The sequence below is a fragment of the Meriones unguiculatus genome, chromosome 21, assembly GCF_030254825.1.
Source record: "Meriones unguiculatus strain TT.TT164.6M chromosome 21, Bangor_MerUng_6.1, whole genome shotgun sequence".
NCBI lineage: Eukaryota > Metazoa > Chordata > Mammalia > Rodentia > Muridae > Meriones > Meriones unguiculatus.
In genome coordinates this window covers 37,940,920-37,967,011 of record NC_083368.1, presented here as the reverse complement: position 1 = coordinate 37,967,011, position 26,092 = coordinate 37,940,920, and the positions used below count along the sequence as shown (strand labels likewise).

At 40.5% G+C, this 26,092-nt stretch overlaps 1 protein-coding gene across 7 annotated transcripts in view; it reads right to left on the bottom strand.

Moving 5' to 3' along the window:
* Window positions 1–3,844: 3,844 nt before the first annotated feature.
* The window catches only part of C1galt1 (core 1 synthase, glycoprotein-N-acetylgalactosamine 3-beta-galactosyltransferase 1), a 68,490-nt gene continuing 46,242 nt past the window's right edge, over window positions 3,845–26,092 (bottom strand). For 3 of the 7 annotated variants that reach the window (XM_060374013.1, XM_060374011.1, XM_060374012.1), the window contains exons 4-5: window positions 15,208–15,333; window positions 10,972–12,069 (exon numbers count right to left, since the gene is read on the bottom strand). In XM_060374013.1, the coding sequence (XP_060229996.1) occupies window positions 11,845–12,069; window positions 15,208–15,333 (351 nt within the window). In that variant the 3' untranslated portion in view covers window positions 10,972–11,844. Of the gene's footprint in view, window positions 5,414–7,443; window positions 7,566–10,971; window positions 12,070–15,207; window positions 15,334–18,424; window positions 18,452–26,092 lie in introns of those variants that run through there. The other 4 variants (XM_060374014.1, XM_060374015.1, XM_060374010.1 and 1 more) reach the window with 4 other exon arrangements.

The window sequence follows — 26,092 nt, the reverse complement described above, 5'->3', positions numbered from 1 at the left end:
GGAGGAATAGATACAGAAATTGTGGTACATTTACACAATGGAATGCTACTCAGCAATTAAAAACAAGGAAATCATGAAATTTGCAGGCAAATGATGGGAACTAGAAAAGATCATCCTAAGTGAGGTATCCCAGAAGCAGAAAGACACACACTCACTTACAAGTAGATATTAGCCATATAATATAGGATAAACATACCAAAACCTAGAGTCCTAAAGAAGCTAACCAACACGAAGGACCCTAGGGAATATGCTTAACCCTCATTCAGAAGGGCAAACAGGAAACTAAATTTCTTAAAGGAAACATTTGGAGATCTGTCTTGGGGCCACACTTAACACATTGGCAGTGGTAAATGCAGAACTTAAGTGAGGTATTTTGAATCTGTAAAACAGTATGACTCAGGAATCAGAACCACTCAGCTGTCATCCCCTCCTCAGGAGTCTGTAATTAAGTCTCTATAATTTACCCTGAGTGTTCAGCATTAGAATTAAAGCGTGTGTTAAGGAGCCTGAATAGTGACCAGCTGCTAATTTGCTTTCCAGAAGGTCATTCTGAAATCTAACAGTTCAAGTAGGGTCAAGTCAGTGCTTATAGAAACACATTTGCTAGGATGAGTATAACAGCAAGATCAGCTCACAGTCCCAGAGGATTATAGCATAAGCCTTCTTCCCCCAAGAAATTTAGCCTCTGAAATCACCCAATGAAACACTGGTGGAGGAAAGCAAGCTTAGCTCGTCTTGACCAAAAAGCTGAGAGGCGATGGGGGAAGACTTGTTAGGATGTCTTTTCAGTCCATACTTTCTTCAAGGTGGACTGTATTCTATCCATTAGAAATGTGCTCGGCTTCAAATAACAAGAGATGCTGTGGCTCAAGATTCCATCAGAATTCTTACTCCTTCATCCTTCACTTCCATCCTTGGTCTTTTTAGTCATGTGGTTTACTTTTTCACGGTGCTAAGGCAGTCACATCACAAACATCAGGACCACTCAGAAGGTGGGAAGGAGCATACTCGGGGGGCGAGGGGGAGCATCCTTCTCTACTGAGGCTTTGTCACTCAGAGGGAAGGATGGCCCACCTCTGGGATGCACGCTCACATCTCAGTGGCATCACATCACACACTTAGTGGAAGATCAGCTTCTAAACTATTGATATTTGTGACCTAGAGGGAAAAAAATGTGGATTGTGCTACTTAAGAACAGTAAGAATGCAGAAGACATCAGACAGCTAGCTGTGTTTGCTCCAGATTTTTTTTTTATTGTTACTGAGGCCATTGACTTCCGTCTCATAGCCCCCAGCTTCTCCACACACCAGTAACTCCTCCTTCCACAGGCTTTGGTTCTTAAGTTGCCTCCCATTTTCTTCTGTGGTCTTTCTGGTATATCAGCCCTCTTGTGGGTTCTTCTGCTTCTGTTGAATTTGATCACCTTCAGATGGAGACCATTCAGGAGACTAATTCTATCTATACAGAACATCATAGGCCTTTCCTCTTATTACTACATCCTAAATAATACTATATAACAGTTACTTATCTATTCATATATTTATTTTGTGTTAAGCAAAATAAATAATCTAAATGATGAAAGAAAGCATAGCATGAAGAAGTGTAAAGCCTATATGCAGGTTCTTTGCATCAAGGACTCCAACATCTCCAGTTTTTTTTTTTTTATCCTTGTCCTAGAATTAATATCCTGTAGATAGAGGAGGACAACTATATTTTATTGTATAATTTTCTATTATTACCTCGCTATGCCTTCTTCTGCCTAAACATATATTTCTTTTCTTTTCTTTCTTCATCTTTTCTCTAAGTATGTTTGACAGAAAATGTTCCTGATCCTATATTTTCTTGTTAGGCAAAAATGACCCAGAAAAAATTTCATGTTGTCCTCTCCCGAATCTCATTAAGTGACAGACATTACTCAAATATTTTATGCTTTAGATTCATTTTCTCAAATCTAGTTTGGCTTGTTGGGGGACTGACACTTAGGAGGTCTTTGGTAATGGATTGCAATGTAGGAGCTCATATGACTCCAGGGTGCAATACTTCAAGGCAATGATACTTCACAGCTGAAAATGGAGGCTATGCATGGTCTCTAAGACTATGGGGAAGACAAGGCGGGCATGGCGATCTTAAAAGGACTGTAGAAGGAAATTGTTTGTGCACCATTAGTATGCTCTGTTCATTTACTGACAAAATTGTGAACACAGATTCTTTGAACACTTGCTATAGGTGCTAAAGGACTGAGATGCTGATGTGTTTCACAAGGATTTTCCAGGCTCATCCTGATAATGTGAATGCATCAGATCCTTCAAAGAGGTTCTCACAGGCACTTGCAGGGTGGCTAGGGCAGTCTGGGAGAAGAAACGTCGTTTCCTTGCTCTCTAAACACAGACTCACACAGCCCAGTGTCCTCCTTGGCAGCTGGTGATGTGACACAGAGCCTGCTTCTTTTGAGAAGTAGACTTATTTGGAAGCAAAAGCAACTTTGAATTCAGCTCTTCTAATTGACTAATCAGTGTGTGTGTGTGTGTGTGTGTGCGCATGTATGCATATGTGAAGGTTAATATCTTGTATCTTCATCTATCACTCTGTACTTTCTCATGCAGAGTCTGTCACTTAATGTAGAGCTCATTAATTGGGTAGACCAGCTGGTCAGGGAACATAAGAGAGTGCTTTCAATGTATGCTTCATGTTCTGATGCTGTTGTATCCAAGAGAAAGACAGAAAATTCTTTCAGTGTGCTCTGTACCAACTACAATGTCCTTGTAATAGCAAATAACTTTTTTTCTGGCCATCCATTAGATTAATCTCTTAGATTAAGTCTTCAGTGAACAATGTTGATTCTCATAGCATAAGCAGACAAAGGATAAACTTTACATTATTTATTTATTTATTTTACAATTTATTCACTTTATATATCCCCATTGTAGCACCCTCCCTAATCTCCTCCTGGTCCCACCCTCCTTCCCTCTTTCCCCCTTCCCACTTCTCCTATTTCACTGAAAGGGGGAGGTCCTCCTCCCCTAGTATCTGACCCTAGTCTATCAGGTCTCATCAGGACTGTCTGCATCATCTTCCTCTGTGGGCTGGCAATGTTGACTTGCCAGGGGAAAGTGATCAAAGAGCAGGCAAACCGAGTTCATGTCAGAGACAGCCCTGCTCTACTTACTAGGGAATCTACATGGAGACTGAGCTGCCTATGGGCTACATCTGAGCAGAGGGGTCTAGGTCCTCTCCATATATGGTCCTTGGTTGATGCATCAGTCTCTGCTGTTACACCTGGGCAAAGATTTTTGGCTTTGTTGGTCTCCTTGTGGAGCTCCTGGCCCCTTTGTGTCCTTCTATCCCTCCCTTCTTCCATAACATTCTCTGCACTCTTCCCAAAGTTTGGCTGTGGGCCTCTGCATCTGCTTCAATGTCCTGATGGGTAGAGGACATCTATGGAATACTACTTGGCTATTAAAAACAAGAAAATCATGAAATTTGTAGGCAAATGCATGGAACCTGAAAAGATTATTCTGAGTGAGGTAACCTAGAATCAGAAAAACATGGTATATAGTTACTTATAAGAGGATATTAGCCATATAAAATAGGATAACCATCTAAAAACTACAAAAGCTAAACAACAAGGAGGGCCCTCGGGAGGATGCTTAATTCTCATTCAGAAGGCAAACACGATAGACACTGGAAGCAGTAGAAAAGAAGAAACAGGATGGGAGCCTAAATTTTACATTTTAAAACTCAACCCTGACATTACTCTGGTTGTAAATAAGCAGACTTGTATCTTCGTGATGTCTAAAAGCAATGTACCAGAGTTTCTCATCAAACTCATACCATAACCAACACATGCTTCTTTTGTTTTTAATCTATAAATATTTTGTCTTTCCACTGATGTCTAGTAATAGGAGAGAAAAAAAATCACTTTTAGTCCTGTCTGAATAAAATCTTAATTTAAACTAATAATCCCTCCAGATGATGATCAGTATTTTTAAAAAAAGTTCTTTTGTATTTCTTTTTTGTTTTTCTGGGGTTTTTTGTTTGTTTTGTTTTGTTTTTGGGGGGTTGTTGTTTGTTTTTGAGCCAGGGTCTCTCTATGTAGTTATGGCTGTTCTAGAATTTACGATGTAGATCAATCTGGCCTCAAAGACACAGAGATCCTCCTGCCTCTGCCTTCTGAGTGATGGGATTAAAGGGATGTGCCGCCGTGAAGGTTGCGTGATGAGTACTTTTACTGGCCAGACCACTTCATCAGCCCTCCTTCTGTAATTTCTTATCTTGGATTTTTTTTTCGGACTCTTCTTTAAATTTTTTAAGTTGTTTATTTTTATTTTATGTGTGTGAGTATTTTGCCTGCATGTATGTCTGTGTGCCATATGCCCCATGCCCACAGTGGTTAGAAGTGATTTTCAGATTCCTTGGAACAGGAGTTACAGGTGGTGTGACCTCCTGTGTGGGTGACAGGTACAGAATCTGGATCCTTTGTAAGAACAAGTGCGCTTAGCCCCTGATCCACCAGTCCAGCTCCTTGACTCTTCTTTAATGGCTTCTTCGGCGATGGAAGACTATTGTGGTTTCCCTGACTGTCTTGGCTGGGTTAGGGAGATGATCATGGACAAGTTGCCTTCGGGAGTAAAGGTCATGGTTCATGTGGCTGGCACTTGTGACTCCGTTCCACAGCTGTTGTGGATTGTATAATGCATGTTCATGGGGCTCCCTTAGTTCTGTACCTAAGTTTAATTTCCTTCATATTTTTCTAGACCGCCTTTTCTGTTTTAATAGTAATGATTAAACCACTACATACTGTTCTCTTAGTGTTCATGTAGTGACAGCATGGGCTCATCTAAAGCATTTTGTGGCTCGTCTATCATCTTGCCTCTTCTTGGCTGATTGAGCTCATCAGGTCCATGTGGGTTCTTGACAATTGCTTCAGAATCCTGGTGACATGCCCCAAAACCATCACTATTTGGTACCCCACAACTATTACTGTAACCAGAATGGGGGCACTTCCCACCACAGCCTAGTAACTGAAGGGTCACCATACACTCCATGGGGAAACTGAGGACACTGAAGAAACCACAACCTCCTGCTGACCCACACTACCCTACAGCATGGATTCTTTTCACACTGGTGCACAAGAGTCTCCGAGAGTTCCAAATGGAGATTTGGGGAAGGGAAGTTTTTATGTTTCTCTGCTTCTGCATTGCAACCCACGGGTGAGTCAAAGACGGGGTGAGCAATGCCTGAGCAGAGACAGCATTTTAGTTTCAGCTTTTTCTTGTCCTTTCCCCATCCTGTCTTCTCTTGGTAGGAGTGGAGATGTGCTTTCTTTTGTTTGGTGATATTGTGACTCCCACCATACTGCAGCAGTTCTTAGAGCTTGGCTGTCAAAGGTAGCAAAGGTTTCTTCTTCTCTGGCCTGTAAGAGAATCCATAAGCTGGATCTTAGGGATGAGGGACTGATACATTAAATAGGACAGAGAAGACTATTTTGGAACCCCACTCCCAATGAGGCCACTGGAGTTCAAGTCCTCCTCTTCTTTCTGCAAAACACTGCTAGAGTTACATAATACAGTTTTGATTTGCTTTCTCACTGTAAATACTAATGCACACTGCTGCCTTCAGTTAGGCATCAGGGGGAGCTACAGGAAGGATGCTCTCTTAGGCCAAAAAGAGGAGCATTCTGCTAATATTCATGACTGCTACAAAATGTGTTGCTACAGGTAGTCCCTGCATCTCCGTGTAAAGAGAGATTGTGGGCCAATTCCTTTACAAAAAAACACGGGGGGGGGGGGGGAACGGGAGGAGGAAAGATTTCTTCTGGAACTTTGTTTTCTATAAAAACACAGAAGTGTTTTGTTTAGACAAACTTCTGCAGTATTGTATTAGACTGCAGTATACAAATATCTACTCCTTTAAAAAAAAAAGAATATAGGCAGTAAAGCTTGCCATTTTACCAAACACAACAGGGAACCATCAGCACAAACTGCCCCACACAAAGCCCGTGTTACTTTGTGTTCCAAAGGCAATCTAGGATGAGATTGCATACACCATTTCTTTTCACAGCTAACTGAAACAGTTCACAAAAGAATTCATCTGCACTGTCTTTCTCGGACACTGCGAAATACCCACACTTGACTCCAAACATTAATGTGGTATGGCTCATGAGGCTTAACACTCCCGTAAGGGAGGTGTGGGGTTATGTTCGCTTTTGTGCTTCCTAGACATCTGGCTTTTCACACAGCTCTTTAAACAGATCTCATCATCATTAGATAAAGGGACACCCTGAAGCTTCTTTGGTGCATTTTCAACACAACCTTCAAAAAACATTTCTAATACTTTTCCATTGTCCTTCAAATGAGGCTCCTTTTTTTAAATATACATTTTCCTTTTCTTTTAAAAAGTGAGTAAGTAATGCTTTGACATAAATACAATTTATCCTATACATTCAGAGAACATGTAGGTTAATTAGTTTTTCTCATATATATAATATATATACATATATATGTATATATACATATATATATACATATACATATAACTGCTCAATATTGTCTTTTCCTTGGCTTATAAAATTTGATTAAGCTGTTCTAACAAAATAAGATATATGACAAGAACTCTTTTGAAATTTCTTCATATTAGCAATTGGACCACAATAAACTCTTGTTAATCCATTCTGAAAGTATACATCTTACAATTACAAAACACGTCTGCATTATTCTTTATTCTTTTTTTTTTTTTTTTCAATGCAGTTTATTCAGGAACATTGAACAATCCTCGGACCCCGGGGAAAGCCAGCCCACAGCTTAAATAGCCTCTGGGTAGCCAACCCAGGCATGCCACGGGGGCAATGCAGATAGGTCCACATACATGGAAGCAAGCCAGATCCTCGGCCTTAGCCAAATGTGGAGTTGTTCCTGACAGAGAGCACTCACCATCGGGAAGGTGGAAGGCGGAAACCAGCTCCATCTTTAAGGCATAGCATTCCGCAGCTCTCTACAGTTCCCCCTTTTTGTTTTAGACGCATCAGGCAAGAGTAGAGGTCTGATCTCTGATATTAGAAACAAATTGGGACTTTGTACAGATGTTCATTTAGGTGTCATCCACCCGAAGAGCATCGGACCCGTCCGATACCTTTTTCTCAGAGGCGGGACCTGGGGCATCAACCCGCATGCAATCAGACATGCTCTTCTCTGGGTCCAAAGCGGCTGACCCTGAGTGCAGTGCTTAGCCTCGCATCCTGAGCGTATCATTTTAGCTTTTTATGGTATCCAACCATGCTTGGGGAGAATGTCTTGCTTCAATGGCTGTAAAGGCCTGAATGATCATGGCTGCATCACACTGTTGTGAGACTCTAATCTTGCATATATACCACAGGCAAACCAAGGAGACCAACACCAGAAGGCCTGCTAACACTCCCATGCCCGCCCATTCCTTCAGATGATTCATGGCTGCAGCAATCCATGTTGATAATCCTGTGGCTAGTCCTGCGTCCACTCCGGTAGAATTTACTGTGACAATGGCCACTCTCAGCTGCTCCATCGTAGTATCGAATTCTCCAGTCCAATTACCTAAAATATAAGTTCTATCTCTGTCTAATTCACAAGAGAGACCAGGCAAAATTTCTGGGTTTATTTGTGTCTTTATGGAGCAACAAAAATTAGCAAAGGTATGGGATTTTACAATGGAGTAAACAAATCAACATGTTAAGAGGAAACGTCTAATTAATTAGGCAAACCTATCCAGATGACTGGTATGTTCTCATCTACACATATATCACAAAATTATATGGCGGGGCCAGTGAAGCCGCCATAGGGCAGGCACCGTCACCACCACACACACTGTGATTGGCATTTGCACATATGCCAATTTACATATATAAATGAATAGCACTTGACTCAGTTAATTGTATAGTCTGCTGAGCTGGGTGCTAAGAAGATAGGAGGCCTGAGGCCTATTTAGTCATAGGACAAAATCTGTGTTCATTGTTTTTTCCATCTTTTAGTGGTGCTAGGAATCTGTCAAAATATTCCCCCCACACATAATAGATCTCCTTGGGAAATCTGATGAACATTTGTCTTAATCTTATGCTCTCAGAAATGCGTTGGCATCCCTTGTAGACTGATGCCTTTGCTACATGCCTCATTGACATTTCCTTTAATCTGGTTTTGAAAACATCTAGAAAGACCTCTTTCTCGTCTATCTAAGTTGTCACAGTAATGACATTTATTGCGTGGAAAATGTTTTGCACGACACCACAGCTGGGCACAGACTCTTATCAGTAATATTTTGTGGTGCAAAGAAGTGACTGAGCTAGGGCATCAGGCAAGAGATGGAAAGACAGACTCTTCTCCCTTTAAAAAATTAATATAAATATATGTCTTTACAGCTGGATCACAGTTCATTGAGATGGAGCAAAATGTTAATGTCTTATATCGGGAAATGAGATTCTTGGGCCTCATTTTCCTTTTTGAGAAATTATGTCTCTACCATAGAATGAGAGCTGAGATAGCTTCCTTAGACTCAGGTCTTTCTGTCTTCTCATGATGAAGCTATAAGAAATTGGAGTTGTGATGCCTCCCTAATGTGTTATTTCCAGTGGTGTTCTGACCGGTTAAAAACAAACAAACAAACAAACAAACAAATGTCCTCCACTGAAATCTGGTCTCTCAGAGTCATGCATGAGAACTGGAATCTTTTACTTCCATATTCCTGTTAATGTTGACATTTTGACCTATTTGTGAGTTACAGAGCTCTTAGTGACTTCTAGAAAGAAAACCCCTTCCAGAAGGTTTTCACTTAACTTGTCTCACCATCCATCTGTGGTGCTGATGCCTTAGGAACATTATTTCTTAAATATGGAATTATTCCTTAATCTGCAGAATGGATTCTGTGTTAGCATGTATAAAAATCACACTTGTCTTACTGTACCCCTCCTTCAAATCTTTTGGGCAAATGGTGAGCATAATATTTTGAAAGCAATTTTTCTTTGAACAGAAGTTCTCAACAATACACTTGAAATATCCAATAAGCTGTGTTATAAACAGATGAGCTTTATAGCACACAGGAGGAGCAGATTTTCTGTAATTTTTACTGTCCATAAGAACCTTGAAATAACAAGTGAGCCTTGGCTTCAACCCAGGAAGCCAGCTGCATTGTCCTGTAGGAATAGTCGGGTTCTTTTGATGTTTTGATGCCAGGCTTCGGTTGGGATCTGGCTGGCTATGAAAATCCAGCATGGTTTCTTTTCTAACATAGGGCTATTAAGGTACACTGGAGATCTGTTGTTTATGTAGCCACCTTCATCTAAGACCTTAGCTGCATCTCCTGAGTTGCTCACCAGCACAGCACTTTCTGTTTCAAACTAGATTATGTAACACAAATGGCTTTCCCCCTTTCTGCCTCACGAACAAATATCTACTAAATATTTATAACACACATCTAGCTATATTTCTGTAGCTTCTTCACTGCTCAGTCTTCATAGAATTAAGAGTTAAGGCTTTACTCTGGAATAGGTTGTAGCTGGTTTGATTTTCTATTCAGACTGTTAAATTTTTTCATATCTACATTAAAGCTATTTTGCTTTCTTATCATTTGGGTGTTCCCTAGAGTAGCACTTTTAATTTCCTTCAAAACTCTTTCCTTATATTTATACTCAGCTACTTGGTTCAAGAGGTATTTATCTCATCTTTGAAAAGCTTTCTTCATTAAGCATAGGGTTGTTTTTTTTTTTTTTAATTTATTTAAAGGGATAGATATATGACTTTTTTTTTCCTTTGAACACTTAGAGACTATTAGTGGGTCTGATTTTCCCATGCCTAGGAATAGAAAAGCCCAAGGAAAGGGAGAGAGCTAGAGTACTTAGAAAACACATGATATTTATGGATAATGGGTGTCATTAAAATATTTACATCTATTAATTATACATAATGGTTTTGTTATGGTATTTTAATACATGTAAATTATTTGATTTTATTATATCCCTGTATTATATCATTCTCCCCAGTTGTTCATCTTTTGTTATTAGTCCTTGCCATATTCTTCTCTTTCTCTCTCTCTGTTTACTCAGTGCGCTTAATTAGAATTACTTACAGGAATATCCATGTTGCAATCTTCAAAGTTTCTGGCTATAGTCTCCCCATGTACTAAGACTCTGAGTGAAATTAAATTTAGAAGTAATAGACTAAGTCATTTGGCCAAGGAAATCTCAAGGCACCATAATGAACAGCCTGTGCCATGTTACTATTTATATTACTTAGTCATATTTACAGTGAGATACATCAAAAATGTGAAAACTGTACAGTTTTCACTGTGCTGATAAAGAAAAGAGCCTGACATAATGTAGAGTTAAGTGATAGATAAGAAAATATGGATAAAGGTTTTATAAGTGTTAAATAGATTAGCATCATCAGGGAGAAACCTTATATGTTCATTGGGACAAGAGAAAAGATGCCTTAAGGACAAGATACAACTAATCAAAAGCTCCAGGGTATAATGATGCAGACTAATATTTTTCAAACTTTGATTTGGAAAGAGCGTGCTTGAACAAAGAGAGGTTCACGGTATTCTGTACTCAACAGGACAGTTTAGAGGACTAACATCTGCCGTGCTCCAGGTGAAATAAGGCTATTTTAAAATCTATCAGCTGTCTATATCTTTTATTGATTGTGATAGTGGGTTAGATAATATCATCATAATAATTATAAAGCTGATAATAAACATTATTAGACCATACCATTAAATTAGCTGCAACAACTCAGGTTCTTCAAACTGTGAGTCAGAATACACCTTTCTCTCCTACATTGTTTTCTGTCAGATAATGGTTATATTAATAATAATAAAAAAAACAATGGTTCATAACAGCCACAAATAGTTACAGTAGTGACAACTAATGTAAATGACCAAAGGTGGTCATCAGCAATTTAGTAATAATTTTTAAAAATTTAAAAATATGGGAGAATTACCAAAATGTGATACAGAAACTCTCTGCTATTAACAGAGTGTGTGCTATTAAAAGATGACAATGGTATATTTGCTTGACATAGGGTTGTAGTTTGGTGAGAAGCCTATTCTCTATGAAGTTCAGGAAATGGCAGGCTATAGAATAAGGTATATTTGCAAAGGTATTATGAGGTTGGCAAGTTTCTTTGCAGTTATACTTATGTTTTAAAGTGCACTTAATAAGAAACTTTCATATAGAAAGTATTTGTGTAGTAGAATATTGTCACCATGGAAATCTCTCTAGAAACATCAACAGTCATCTGAAAAGTGCCAAACTGTTGAGAGAACTAAGAGAAAAATTTGCTGTTGGTTACAATGTCAAGCTTTCCTAATTCAAACTTTATTTACTATTTAAACAATAGTTTAGACCTGTCCATCAAAGTCAAACACCATTGTTGCTAGAACTCTTATTTAGAATTTTGTAAGTTTTTCATTCATGGTATTTCTTAAGCCATGGTTTATAAAGTCTCCGGTCACCTTGCCATTCTGTCTCGTGTGTGCCTTGGGGCCTTCCTTCTAGCTTGTCATCCATGTTGATCCAGAACTTGTTTGAGTATGTCTTAAAGAACACACATAGGAGATCTTCAAGGCTGTGGTTTATCTGAGTAGCAGAAGGTCAGAGACTGTGGACCAAGTGAGTGATCTAGCTGCTGATTCCAAAATGACAATGTATTTCCCAGATGAAAGGAGACATCCCAGGAGCTAGGGACACACAGTTCCTGGCCCCCCACGGACGGCTCCAGGGGCCAAGAGACACACCCAGTCTTAGGTTCCCAGCTTCTGCCTACGCAAACATGACTCTGGAGTTTCAGAAATGCAGGGCTTGAGTATCCAGACCCCAGACTCCTCTCACCTCCCCAAGGAGAGCTCCTGGATACCAGGGACAGGGTTGTAGCCTCCAATCCACAGTTCTACCTGTCCCAGGTGAAGATGGGCTATACAATAGGAACATGCAGGGTCCCACTCCAAGATGATGCAGCCCAGCGGAGTCTTAGTACCAGCAGTACAGAATCTACAGGGTGAGCAAGCTGCTGTGTTGTAGACTCCAAAAGGCCAGAATCCTTTCTTGTTTCCCTGGAGAGAGTAGAGGTTCCCAGCTGTCAGACTCCCACACTTCCTGGCTACTCCCACCATCCTGAGGACAACTTCAGATTTCAGAGACGTGCAGATCCAGCCTAAGGATCATTGTTCTACTAGCTGTATTGAGGAGAAGTGTAGGACCTCAGGATCACACAGTTAGAAATCTACACGCTATATCCCTACCTATATAGGTCCACCTAAGATACTACCAGCAGAGAAGAGACGTAGCCTACTTCAGGAGAACCAGCCCCTAGCCCACAACTTAGGGCTTCCCCTGCATGGCCAAGAAGCCCAACAGGCTCCAGAAACAACCAGCCAATTCCAAGGACAACCAGATGGCTAAAGGCCAGCTAAAGGACACAATCAACAAATACCAGGGCAATACGGCAACAAGCTCTGGATATTCTAACACAGTTGAAAACACAAGAGAACATCCTTAAATCAATGCCTAGAAGGTAGAAGCCTCAAAGGGGAAATGAATAAATCCCTCAAAAAAATATAGAAAACTACATTAAATAATTGGAGGCCTTTAAAGAGGAAATGAATAAATCACTCAAAGAAATACAGGAAAACACAATCAAACAGGCAAAGAAAATGAATAAAATGGTTCAAGATCTGAAAATATAAATGGAACCAATAAAGAAAATACAAACTGAGGAAATAGAAAACTTAGAGAAGAGAACAGGAACCACAGAAGTAAGCATCACCACCAGAAAATAAGAGAAGAAGGAGAGACTCTCAGGCATAGAGATACAATTAAAGAAATCTACACAGCTGTCAAAAAATATTAAATAAAAAATAAAAATAAAGTCTGACAAAAAAAAAATAACATCCAAGAGATCAAGGACACCATGAAAAGTTTAAACCTAAGAATAATAGGAATAGAAGAAAGAGAAGATTCTCAACTCTGAGGGTGAGAAAACATTTTCAACAAAATCATAGCAGAAAATTTCCCCAACCTAAAGAGATGCCCTTAAACGTACAAAACACTTACAGAATAGCAGATAGATCAGACCAGAATAGAAATTCTTCCAGCCACATAGTAATCAAAACACTAAATATACAGAACAAAGAAAAATATTTAAAAGCTACAGGAAAAAAAGACCAAGTAAATATAAAGTCAAACCAATCAGAATCACACCTGACTTCTCAGCAGAAATTATAAAAGCGAAAAGGGCCTAGGCAGAGGTCATGCAGACCCTAAGAGACCACAGATGTCAGCCCAGACTACTATACCCAGCAAAGCTTTCAATCACCATAGGTTGAGAATACAAGATATTCTGAGACAAACCAAATTTAAACAGTATCTTTGTAAAACACGGCCTTACAGAAGATACTAGAAGGAAAACTCCAACCCAATGAGGTTAACTACACCCAAGATAACATAGGATATGTAAATAACTTCACTACTGCAAAACTGTAAGAAGACAGGCACACAGACACTGCTGCCATCAACATTATCATAAAAGGAACTAACAATCATCGGACATTAATATCTCAACATCAATGGCCTTAACTCTCCAATAAAAAGACACAGGCTATCAGAATGGATACATAAAGAGAACCCAACATTCTGCTGCATAAAAGAATCATACCTCAGCAACAAAGATAGACAAGACCTCAGAGTAAAGGCCCGGAAAAAGGTTTTCTAAGCAAACAGACCCAAGAAGCAAGCTGGAGTAGCCATCCTAATATCTAATAAAATAGACTTTCAACCAAAATTAATCAAAAGAGATGGGGAAGGACATATCATTCTCACCAAAGGAAAAATCCACCAAGAAGACATCTCAATCCTGAACATCTATGTCTCAAATACAAGGGTACTCACATTTGTGAAAGAAGCTTAAACCATACATTGATCCCCACACATTAATAGTGGGAGACTTCAACACCCCATTCTCACCAATGGACAGATAATTGAGACAGAGAAAAAATAGAGAAATAATGACACTAACAGATAACATGAATCAAATGGACCTAATAGATGTCTATAGAACTTTTCACCCAAACACAAAAAAAACATGCTACCTTCTCAGCAGCTCACACAACCTTCTCCAAAACTGATCATATAGTCTGTAAGAAAGCAAGTCTTAACAGACATAAGAAAGTTGAATTAACCCTTTGTATCCTATCAGATCACCACGGATTAAAACTGGATTTCAACAACAACAGAAATGAAAAGGCTACACCCTCATGGAACCTGAACAGCTCCCAACTCAATGAGCACTGGGTCAGGAAAAAAATAAACGAAAGACTTCCTAAAACGTAATAAAAATGAAGGCACAACATACCCAAACATATGGGACTTAATGAATGAAGTGCTAAGGAGAAAGTTCATAGCACTAAGTGACTGCCTTCATAAAGAAATTGGAGAGATCTCATACTAGCAAGTTAACAGCTCACGTGAAGCTGTAGAGAGAAAGAAGGAAAGGAAGGAAAGGAAGGAAAGGAAGGAAAGGAAGGAAAGGAAGGAAAGGAAGGAAAGGAAGGAAGAAGCAAACACAAGAGGAGTAGATGGCTGGAAATAATCAAACTCATGGCTGACATCTATAAATTAGAAACAAAGAGAATAATACAAAGAATCAATGAGACCAAGAGCTGGTTCTTTGAGAAAATTAAGAAGATAGAGAAACCCTTAGCCAAACTAACTAAAGGGTAGATAGACAATATTCAAATCAACAAAATAAAAAATAAAAGGGGAACATGACAGCAGACATTGAGGAAATTCAAAGAATCATTGGGTCTTACTTCAAAAGCCTGTACTTCACAAAATTAGAAAACCTAAATAAAATGGACAATTTTCTTGATAGATTCCACTTGTCAAAGTTAAATCAAGATCAAGTAAACAAGTTAAATTGTCCTATAACCCTTAAGGAAATAGAGGCAGTCATTAAAAGTCTCTAATAAAAAAAAAATCCCAAGGCCAGATGGTTTCAGTGCAGAATTCTAAGAACTAATACCAATACTTCTCAAACTATTCCACAAAATAGAAACAGAAGGACCATTGCCAAACTCATTCTATGAGGTCACTGTCACCCTGTGACCTAAACCACACAAAGACCCTGCAAAGAAAGAATTTTAGACCAATTTCCCTTATGAACATTAATGCAAAATACTCAATAAAATACTCACAAATTGAATGGATTCCAAGAACACATCAAAAACATCATCCACCATGATCAAGTAGGATTCCTCCCAGGTATGTAGGGGTTGTTCAATATATGCAAATCCATCAGTGTAAGCCACAATATAAGTAAACTGAAAGAAAAAAAAAAAACATTATTATCTCATTAGATGCTGAAAAAGCATTTGACAAAAACCCAACACCCCTTCATATTAAAAGTCTTGGAAATATCAGGGATACAAGGCACATACATACACACAATAAAGGCAGTGTACAGCAAGCCTGTAGCCAACATTAATTAAATGGAGAGAAACTTAAAGCAATCCCACTGAAATCAGGGACAAGATAAGACTGCCTACTTTCACCATTTCTCTTCAATATAGTACTTGAAGTCTTAGCCAGAGCAATAAGATAGCCAGACCAAGAGGATACAAATTGGAAAGGAAGAAGTATTCACAGATGATATGATAGTATACATAAGTGACCTCAAAATTTTCAACAGAGAATTACTGCAGCTGATAAACACCTTCAACAAAGTGGCTGGACACAAAATTAACTTAAAAAGAAATCAGTAGACCTCCTGTATACAAAAGACTGAGAAATGTCTCTACCATACAATAAGGACACTTGCTCTACTATGTTAGCAGCCTTATTTGGAATAGCCAGAATCTGGAAACCATCTAGATGTTCCTCAGCCAAAGAAAATGTTGTACATTTACACAATGGAATACTACTCTGCTATTAAAAACAAGGAAATCATAAAAGTTGCAGGCAAATGGGTGGAACTAGAAAAGATCATCCCAAGTGAGGTAACCCAGACCCAGAAAAACACACATGGTATATACTCACACATAAGTGGATTTTTGCCATTCAGTATAAAAATAACCATACTACGATTCACAGACCCTAAGAAAAGTAACGAGGAGGACCCAAGAGAGGAGGCTTAAATCTCACCCAGAAGGGGGAATGAAATAGACAGCACAAGTGATTGAAGAGAGGGAACAAGGTAGAAGAGGGAACACAGAGAAATGAGGGTGATGAGTCCTGGGGACAGTGGGGGTCAGTACAGAGGGCTTGCAGAGAGAAGAGAAACCATCAGCAGAGGTACCTCTGAGACAAGCTGGATACCTAAGACAGGATGGGCTTCTGAGAGGACATGGGGGTGACTCTATCTGAGATTCCTAGCAGCAAGGATCATGGAGACTGAAGAAGCCAGCCTCTAAATAGTCTTCTAGTGGAGGGACGGGAACACCAACCTGCTCACAAAAACTTCAACCCCAAATTTAGCCTGCCTACAAGATGTACAGGGATAAAGATAGAGCAGAGATGGAGGAAATGTCCAACCCATGCCTGGCCCAACCTGAGACCCACCCATTGGAGAGAGTCAACTACTGACGCTATTAATGATATTCTGTTATGCTCTCGGACAGGAGCCTGGCACAACTGTTCTCTGAGAGGCTCCACCCAGCAGCAGATCAAAACAGACGGCTGAGATTCACAGCCAAACATTAGCAGAAGCATAGGGAGTCTTGTGGAAAAGTGGGGGAAGGATAGAAGAACCTGGAGGTGACCCCAGCTCCACAAGGAGACCAACAGAGCCAACTAACCAGGGCCCAGAAGGGCTTTTGAAGACTGAACCACCAACCAAGGACTGTGCATGGACTGGACCTAGGTTCCGTACACAGGTGTAGCAGCCGGGCAGCTCAGGCTTCATGTGGGTTCCCTTGAAAGGGCAGCGGGGTGCTGTCTCTGACAGGGACTCTATTACCTACTTGTTGATCACTTCCCTGCTAGGTCACAGGGGGAAGAGGATGACCTCAGTCCTGATTTGACTTGATGTACTGGAGTGGATTGGTGCGGGGATGGGGGGGGCTCCCTTTTTCTGAGGAGTTGGGGAAGAAGGAGGGAGTGTGGGACCAGAGAAAAGAAGAGAGGGGGCTACTGTCAGGATATAAAATGAATAAACAAATTAATCAATTAAAAAACATACACCCACAGAAACAGAGAGGGTAATTTTAATCTGCTACTGGACTTCGTTACACATCACTCTTCTGTTTATGCACTCTTTACCCTTAGTTTCTTCCAGGAAGCCATTCTGAGGACATGTTCTCATTGACTGCTGACCCATGATCAGGACGCTTATTCATAAAGCAAATGCTTCAGTCTTAGACTTTTAGCAGCTAGGACTTCACTTACCGGAAATAAAGTTAGAGATCAAACAATGGGCAATAATTCTCCACTGATCCCTTGGAAGGGCGCTGTGAGAAATAGCAAGTTGTTACTGGAGGAGTTCTGGATTGTCAGATGCCAGCAATTTGGTTGCTCAAACATGGTGTGTGTCTGAATGCCCATCACAGTTGTGGCTCATTGGATCCCCTGGGGCTGGGAGGCAAGGTTCCCCTTGCTGGTAGGGAGAAGTTTGTTCTAAACACTGGCTCTCAGGATGTGATTCAGAAATCCAGCTGTTTCTGCCTTCACCTTGGGTTCCATCCCCTATCCTGGATACTGTTAAGACATGGGAAAATACGTTAGACTTTCTCCCTGCCTTCTGAGAAATTTAATTTATATTTTAAGAAAAAAATTGTTCTGGGGAGGAAAAAAAAAAAGCGTTGTTCTAAACAACCATAACATGAACACAATAGAAAGTACAGAAAAGTGTCAGGGTCTCCTGGAAGCACGAGGACTTGGAGAATGGAGACAGGGGCTATGGGAAGTCACAGGTAAAACAGACTGTCCTCAAACGCTTTAGAAATCTCACCACCGTCGTAGGGGAAGAGGAGGCTGTCAGCTCCGCTGGCCTGAGACACAGGGCTGTTTCCCTCCATCAGGGAGCAAAAAAGATCCTCAGAGACCAGCTGCTCTTTACAGGAATAAAAGACCCCAGAAGTGGGGTAACGAAGTATGGAGTTGTTAATTTCCCACAAATTACTCCAAGTATAACTTCATTCTGAGGTGTATAGGAGAAATGTGCTGATTTTAGTGTTGGGTAGAGGACAACCCAGATTTAAGAAAATTTATGTTCTTTGCAAGAGAATGCTTTTCCTCCTAGGTGAAAGAAAAACAAGCCCTTGTGAGGTGGAAGTAATTACAGGAAACTGCAATCAGCTGATTTCTTTATTAGCTGGTTTATAGTTGACAAAGCTTGTCCTAAGATAAGATTCATTACTGCAGTGACTTGGAGAAGAACAGATTTTCATATCTTCATATATTTAATGAGCTGCTGATTCTTGCCATACAATATCAAACTGGAATCTGAAGAAGGTGACGGGAAAAAAAAAAAAGGTCAGGAATTATGTGCTTTGTCGTATCATTGTGGCAAATGAATATTTAATATGACTGCTGTAATCATGTGTTATACTATCTACTGGAAGGATGTAGATTCTGATTTTGTAAAGGAACCCCTAAGTCCTTTCTTAAAAATAGCTGCAGACTGTTACTGGTTGAGGGTAAAATACTTGTGTGTCTTGTTTAATCTCCATACAGTAGAAATGTTGAGGGAGATTTTGAGGAAGGTATCAGGTGCTTTTGAGCTGACTTTTGAGAGAGTGTGTGTGTGTTGAGCTTAAGGAGCATTACTTAACCCTGTGACCTATAGAAACTCACTTGCCCATTCAGTGGTTTGGGTTCAGTCTGAGGGAATGAGACAGAAGAATATTCTAGGTTCCCACAAAGCAACTTCCTGGGGTGTAAATGACCACACGGAGGATCTGGGGTCCTGTAGCTGATGTCAGTCATCTCCTGCTGCTGTGTCCAGAGCTAGTGCTGCAGGCTACAAGTATGGCAGTGAGTGGAGGAGGCCTGGCCTAGCTCCTTGTAAGGCTGTCTAGGCATGAGGCCACTTCCAAATGAATTGTCAGAGATGACACCCGGATTAGGGTGAAAATAAACGGACTCAAAATGGAAAGTCTGGAGATGTCAGACAAAGATATTGTGTTGTTACAATATCTAACTTACCAAAGTATGTCCTGACAGGTGGAATTAATGTGTGAAGCCCCCAACATTTCTCTCCTATGATCAGCTAATCCTTTTCAGTTAATATGTAAAATAAATGCATGGCATTTTCATTACTTCTTTTCTTATCCCTCCGGAAGTACTCATATTCCCCAATTTATTTACAATTATGCGTTTTACAAACGTTTTCCTTCCCTGGGCAGAAAGCTGGTAGGCATGTTTTCTTGAGACTCTCCTTGTGATTTTCCGGGAAGTTTAATACTGTCATTCTCACAGTAACTGGGCCATGAAGATGCCTTTCTATTGGTTTGGTTTGTAGTGCTGTAGAGTTGGAGCTGGCTTTGTTTTGTGGACTATGTGAGCTGATAACAGTAGTATTTAGACTTCACATAGAAAACTCAGTGGCTGAAAATCAAGAAACCCCCCCCCCACCAATGAAAATTCTACTTTTTACAAAGTTCCATTAGCTGTAAGAAACAACAACAAAGAAAGCAAATAATAACTTCTTTATGGCCTGTAACAAGTCTCGTGATAAGGAAGCTCAATCTTGGCAGTCTTGGGTTTTTCTTGTTTGGTCCTATCTTTTCGGCATTTGTTTGACTTTCATCGGAAGAAGTCTCAGTCCACGACCACTGATGATGGCTGCTTCCTTCAGCACACCCTCTCTCTGCTATGTCCAGGGAATAACACTGTCAGTGCTCTTGTGAGTCTTCTACTTTTTTTTTTTTAAGATACAGTTTATTGTAATTAGGTCTATATGTGTGTGTAAGCGTGGGTATAGGCACACACTCATGTACTCACGGGTGTGGAGGCCAGAAGTGGATATAAGATCTCACAGTGCTAGAGTTACAGGTGTTTGTGAGTCTTTTGACTTGAGTTCTGGGACCGTTGGAAAAGCAACTAGCTCTCCTGTCTCTCGTGAGGAAAATTCTTTCCCAGAAATTCCTTACTTATGGTATCTCCTTACATGTTTTTGCCAGAACAATATCAATGGCTGCCTGTAGCCTCAAGGAGATGGGAAGGCCTCTCCAGAGAAACAAAACCAGTATAGCGGGGTTATATAGAAATGGCCCAACTTATAGTTCAATTCAAGATCATTTTAGCTTTATGATAGCATAAAAATGGTATGCATTCAGTAAAACCATTATTTTTTTAAATTATTACTGTATTATTTATTTATTTTTATTTGCATGCCCACACATGTGAGCAAAGGCAACTTGTGGGAGTCTGTTTTCTTCTTCTATGATAATGTAGGTTCTGGGTGTTAAGCTCAGGCATGAAGCTTGGTGGAAGGTATCTTACCCTACTGAGCAACCTTGCCAGCCCCAGTAAAAAAGTCTTCACCTCGTGGTTGAGTGCTGGGAATACTGTGTGATTCTCTCTTGCAATGCTCAGTAACAGGGAACTGCAGCCTCTGTCACATGAGCATGAAGGTGAGCCTTCTGCTCTGCCCTGAGCCGCCTCATCATGTAGGAACTACCCCGGTTCAGTGCTTCGGACATTCCTCAGGACCAGTGAATGTGCCGCTGGGTATGTTCATGGGGAATGACCACAAAGCCATTTTGCTACTCATGATCTATACGGTGTTGCAAAAAAATGACAGGAGGTACATGCAATGTTTCACTATAAAATAGGCTTGGTGTTAAAATTTTTACTGTATTTTCTTACTTTTTAATTCATAATAAAAATGATTAAAATCTGTGAAGGTATTGATATTAATTTAGTGTGTGCATGCACATATGCACACACCGTGGCATAGCCCTCGTGTGGGGATCAGAAGACAATTTGTGTCAGTTTTCCCCTATACGTGTGTTCCAAAAGAAGCAAAACTTACATTTTCAGGCTTAGCAGCAAGGGGCTTTACCCACTGAGCCCTTTAGTGAGTTTTTGATATATCAGTTTTAATAAGTTTATAATCCAATAATAAACCAAAGGACATACATATATGCTGACAAACACACACACACACACACACACACACACACACACACAGCAGGGAGGGTACTACAGAGTTCTACTATGATCTGCAGTCTGGGAGCTGAAGGCCAGGAAAGCTGCTGCAGTAATTCTTTTTATTCTTTTTAAAATTATTATCATTTATTACAGTTTATTCACTTTGTATCCCAGCTGTGGCCCTCTCCCTCAACTCCTCCCTCCCTCTTCTCCCTCTATGCCCCTCCCCTAGTCCACTCATACAAAGACCTGAGAACCAGGAGTGAGAATTGTGGTCAGTAAAGGGCCAGAAGAGGTGTCCCACATGACAAGGCGAGGCAAGAAATCCCGTGGATTCTTGCTTCTTCTACTGATTTCACTTTTCAGTCAGGCGTCGGGCCCTGGGTGGGCTGCGGTACACCTTACTTAGGGAAGGTGATCTCCTTTACTAAGATGGATGATTCAAATATACATTCTTCCCCAGGCATGCCTGGGGTTTAAGTTGTTGCATTTTTAGACTGGGAAGACATACAAATGTTTTTCACCCTACACAGGGCACTGACAGCAACCCAAAGCAATGAGTCCACCCAAGTCAAGCATGGCGAATTAATGAGTTTCTTAGGAACTTGGGAGACTTGGGCAGCTGCATTCTTGAAAAGCCCAACTGTCATGGTTGGAAACTCACTGAAGCGACAGGCATCTGCACAGAAGGATCCCCTCCCCCACTCAACCATAGTAGTTTATGCTTAGAGAGCCTCAGAAGGGGCCTTATGGCACTTGTAACTTGCTGGAGAATTTCATGAGCTTCTTCCCTTCCCTCTGGGAGAGACTACTTCAATTCCAAAGAAAAAACTACATAGCATGGGTAAAGAGGTAGACAGTGGAGGACCACAGGGATAACGTGGTTCTTGTGTCAGTATTGAGGGACACCAGTGGAGAGACTTATGAACCACACCGCTGGACATCACCTGGTTTTAGGACAATCGTTCAAGGGTCTTTTAAAAAGTCCCAGATGCCTGGATAGCCTTGATTTTGGGTGAGGGTCATCATGAAATTTCTAATTAATTAATTAATTACATTTAATTAAGATAGTAGGTGACTCAGGAACAAAACTGGAATGGGGAATTCATCATGCTCAGGTCCAATGGATAAATGGCTATCTGTGGTGCCCATTAGGATACCAAAGCGTATGGGTTCTCCAGCATCACAAAGACTTGTTACAGGATCTAGACTAGCATCCTGACTCCTCTCAGCTCTCCTCACTCTGCCCACTACCCTAAACGTCTCCAACTCATTGGCTTCCCTTCCCCCAGCTTCTCTTTCCTATATAATGCTGCCATTTTGGCTATGTGCCCTCCTGTCTTAATGCCTCTCCTCTCCACCCCCACCCCGCCCATGCCAGTTCATTCTTCTGGCCATACTCAGTGTTCTACTTTCTCTCCCTGATCTGGACTCTTCCAGATGCCTCTGGCTGTACTCTTCTTCATAGGTTTTACGATAAAAACCTTCTCCTCAACCATAACTCGGAGTAATAAATTTCTCTCAACACCTGTTGGAAGCCTACAGCAATGCTGCTAAGATTATAATACTATTTGTCACCTAGGATCAGTGTTAGCTTCCGGGAGACAGGTGTGCAAATATTGTTGAAGCTCATCACGGACACATAATAGGTGAATAAATTTAGAATCTTAATCCACTTTCCCTTATGCCAGATGATTACGGGAACAGGTTCTTTCCAAAGCAATGCTGCCACTGAATCTGTGAGTGCATTTGTTTGCAGTAGCAACTATACTAGTTTTCTATTGCCGTAGCAGCAAATCACCACAAATCTGGCAGCTTAATGCACAGACTCATTAGCTCTAGGTTAGAGGCCAGGTAGGTTGGGCTGATTTTTAAGCTCAGTCTCAATGTTGGCCAGTTTAGGCTCTTTCTAGACTCTTGAGTAAAGAATCTGCTTTTGATTAGACTCGGGCTTTTGATCAATTTTAGTCTGTTGAGTAGGAGACAAGCTGGGATCCTCTCCCTGTTCCTAGAAGCTTCTCTCATGGTCTCCTCCATCGCCAAAGCCTCAACAGTGTGCCGAGTCCATTTCAAGCTATGACTCTGGCTTCCTTTTGTGCCTCCAGCTGGAAAAGCTCTCTATGTTTACAGGCTCACATGGTTACTCCGAGCTCATGTGGATAAGTCTGGATAATCTCTTTATCTTAAGGTTACCTGTACTTTATCAGCTGGGAAGATCACAGAAGTGCTGTGTCATCATGGTCAAAGGTTCTTCAGAATAGGATAAAACATCTTTGAGGATGATTGTAAATATCCTGTCTGCTGTGGCTCCCCATTTTCTCCCCTGTTGAGCTTCCCTTTTTTCAGTGTTTCTATAGTCATTCAGTGACATATACCCACCAGCATGTCTTTTATTGTAGCTCGTGTAAGTATAATTTATATACCATATTAAGCACACAGTAGAGCAGGAATGATGCCAAGGCGTATATATCTTACAGTTGTTCAGAGCAGTTTTTCAGGAATTCTCAAGCTGGCATTGTTTTATTCTGATTTTTAATCATCATACTGGAAAACAGCTTACCTTAAAATGAGAATGCAAAGAAAGTAGTGCTGGGAGAATCTGGAGTAAAAATCTTCAAAAGACAAACCAGGGTCAGCAAGATGCTACGGTAAAGGCGTGTCTTGCCAAGCCTACTGACCACCCAAGTTTCATTCCAGGGCGTGGCATGGTAGAAAGAACAGAGTTCTGCGAGTTGTCCTCGGATTTCCACAAAGTGTATTATGCCATACCTCTTGCACCCACAAAATGAATAAACCTTTTTTGAATTGAGGAGACCAAAAAAAGCAAAAGCCATAGAATTACAAATGTGAGGTAGAAAACTGCAGGTAAACATTCATGGTAGTGGTTTGTGCGTGTGTGCGTGTATGTGTGTGTGTGTTGTACTGAGAATTGAACCTAGAGTCCCACACATGCCAGGCAGGCACTATAACACTGGGATTTATCTCCAGCCACCACACACCTCTTTCTTACCATGATTCTGCAATGGACAATGATATATCACCCCACTCTCTCCTCAAACTTGAGACACTCATTGTCAGCTGTCTGACATGTTGGCAGCTGATGGCTCTTGCTGAGTATTCATAAGGGAATTAGCCTTAGCCAAAGAGAGGCATTTTGCCCAAAGTCTTGGTCCCTTTCTGGCCATCACTTTCCAATGACTGATAATGTGAATGCAAGAACAGCAGTCTTGCCTCAAATAAGAGCAAAAATAAACAGCTGTCCATAATGCATCCTGTCATCAGCTCAGGCCTTGGCTTCTTCACAATTCAGCCCATCCCTCTACCCAGTCCTTTTCCCTTGACAGCTTTAGAGATATCAACCCTACAGCACCAACCACAACCTGCCTATGTATTCCTCTGTGGCTGACAATAGATCCCAACAGCCTGACAGGCCTTAAGGGTAGATGGTTTGACAGGTATGTTCACAGTAGGTATGCATCTGTTCTCAGGACACACATGCTTTCTAGTGAATCTGAGAAGGAAGGGGAAAAGGATGTAAAGTTTAAAATGTAGAAGATACATTTGAGGAGGAAAGATTTGAAAAATCCCATCATGCACTACAATTTCATTCCCAGGAGACAACTGAAGAGAAATGATGGAAAGTTAAAAACTTCCCAGAGACCATATATACATATATCATATGTATGGGACCCATCATATATATATCAGACCCATTTCCTTAGTGATGCATTAGACATGCCATGTTTGAGTTACAGTGCGGGGGGAGGGGGAGTAGGTTGTCATTCATGTGTAGTTATGCAAGATGAGCCATTTCAAAATTCAAATTAGTAACAATTAACAATGTTCTACCATCTTTAAAACAACAATTCAGGGAAATCGTTTCTCAAAAATCCACCTACATTCTCTATCTGGTCAATTCGGGTGGGTAGGACTGTGACCTGGAAAGGCAACAGTGATAAGTATTACTTCTGAGACACGTTGGCTCTCTTTGTAGAGTAGCAGGATTCCTCACCCTTGACCTCTACTCAAAATGGGTCAAAGCATTAATTTGCTAGTAACTGGCAAGTTGAGGCTAAGAGAGTATTGAAAACATCCTAGGAGAGGAACAATGTATAAAGAATAGAACAACGTGGAATCCCCTGAGGAGAAAGACACATGCAAATGTCTGTCTTATGCCCTGAAGTGCAAGTCCATAGACATTTTTTATGTCTTCTTAAATCCTTGGTTTTCGTGGCAATTGGGATAGCATGAGAAAAGCCCACCCTTACGTAGTTAGGTCACAAGTGCTCTTGAATGTCATGAGAAATCTGGCAGCCAGCTGTAGATGAAGGATGAGCACAAGGTTCTGGTCTTCAGTTATAGACATTTTGGGATAAGAGTTAGACTCTAAGATTCTTTAAATGTAAAGTACCAAGAAAAAAAAATGTGTTCTTATCAGTTAAAACAGTATTCTTTAGAGGGACAAATATTATATGAACTGTTACATTGTAAGCAAATATGGGAAACAACAGAGTATATGTCCAAGTCAATGCTTGTAACCTAGCTTTCATACTATCTGCAATAGAAGCATCTAGAATGATGTATAGAACTAACTTCCCTGCACCTCACTCTAGATCTAGCTGGCCTGGTGGTATACCAGGTGATTCTGCAACAGGAAAACACAACGAAAACCTCCATTATGAGCAGATTAGCTTTAGGGCTAGTAGAGCCTTTATAGAGAGATCTAATCAAACCACTGTGAGGTGTAGCTAAAGCATATAGATGAATCATAGTGTTCATGTGACAATCTGAGAACCCTTTATTTGAACAAATATTTATGGATATTTACCTATCTTTGTAAATGTGTAGGGATAATATAAAACAATTTCCTGTACTCCACAAATCTAAAATGTCATCTAAATTTCAGCAATGTTTCATTTAACTTCTCCTAATTCTGTTTTTATTCTTCGTGAAGATTATCTCCTGAAAGTCCATTAATGTAATGCTCAT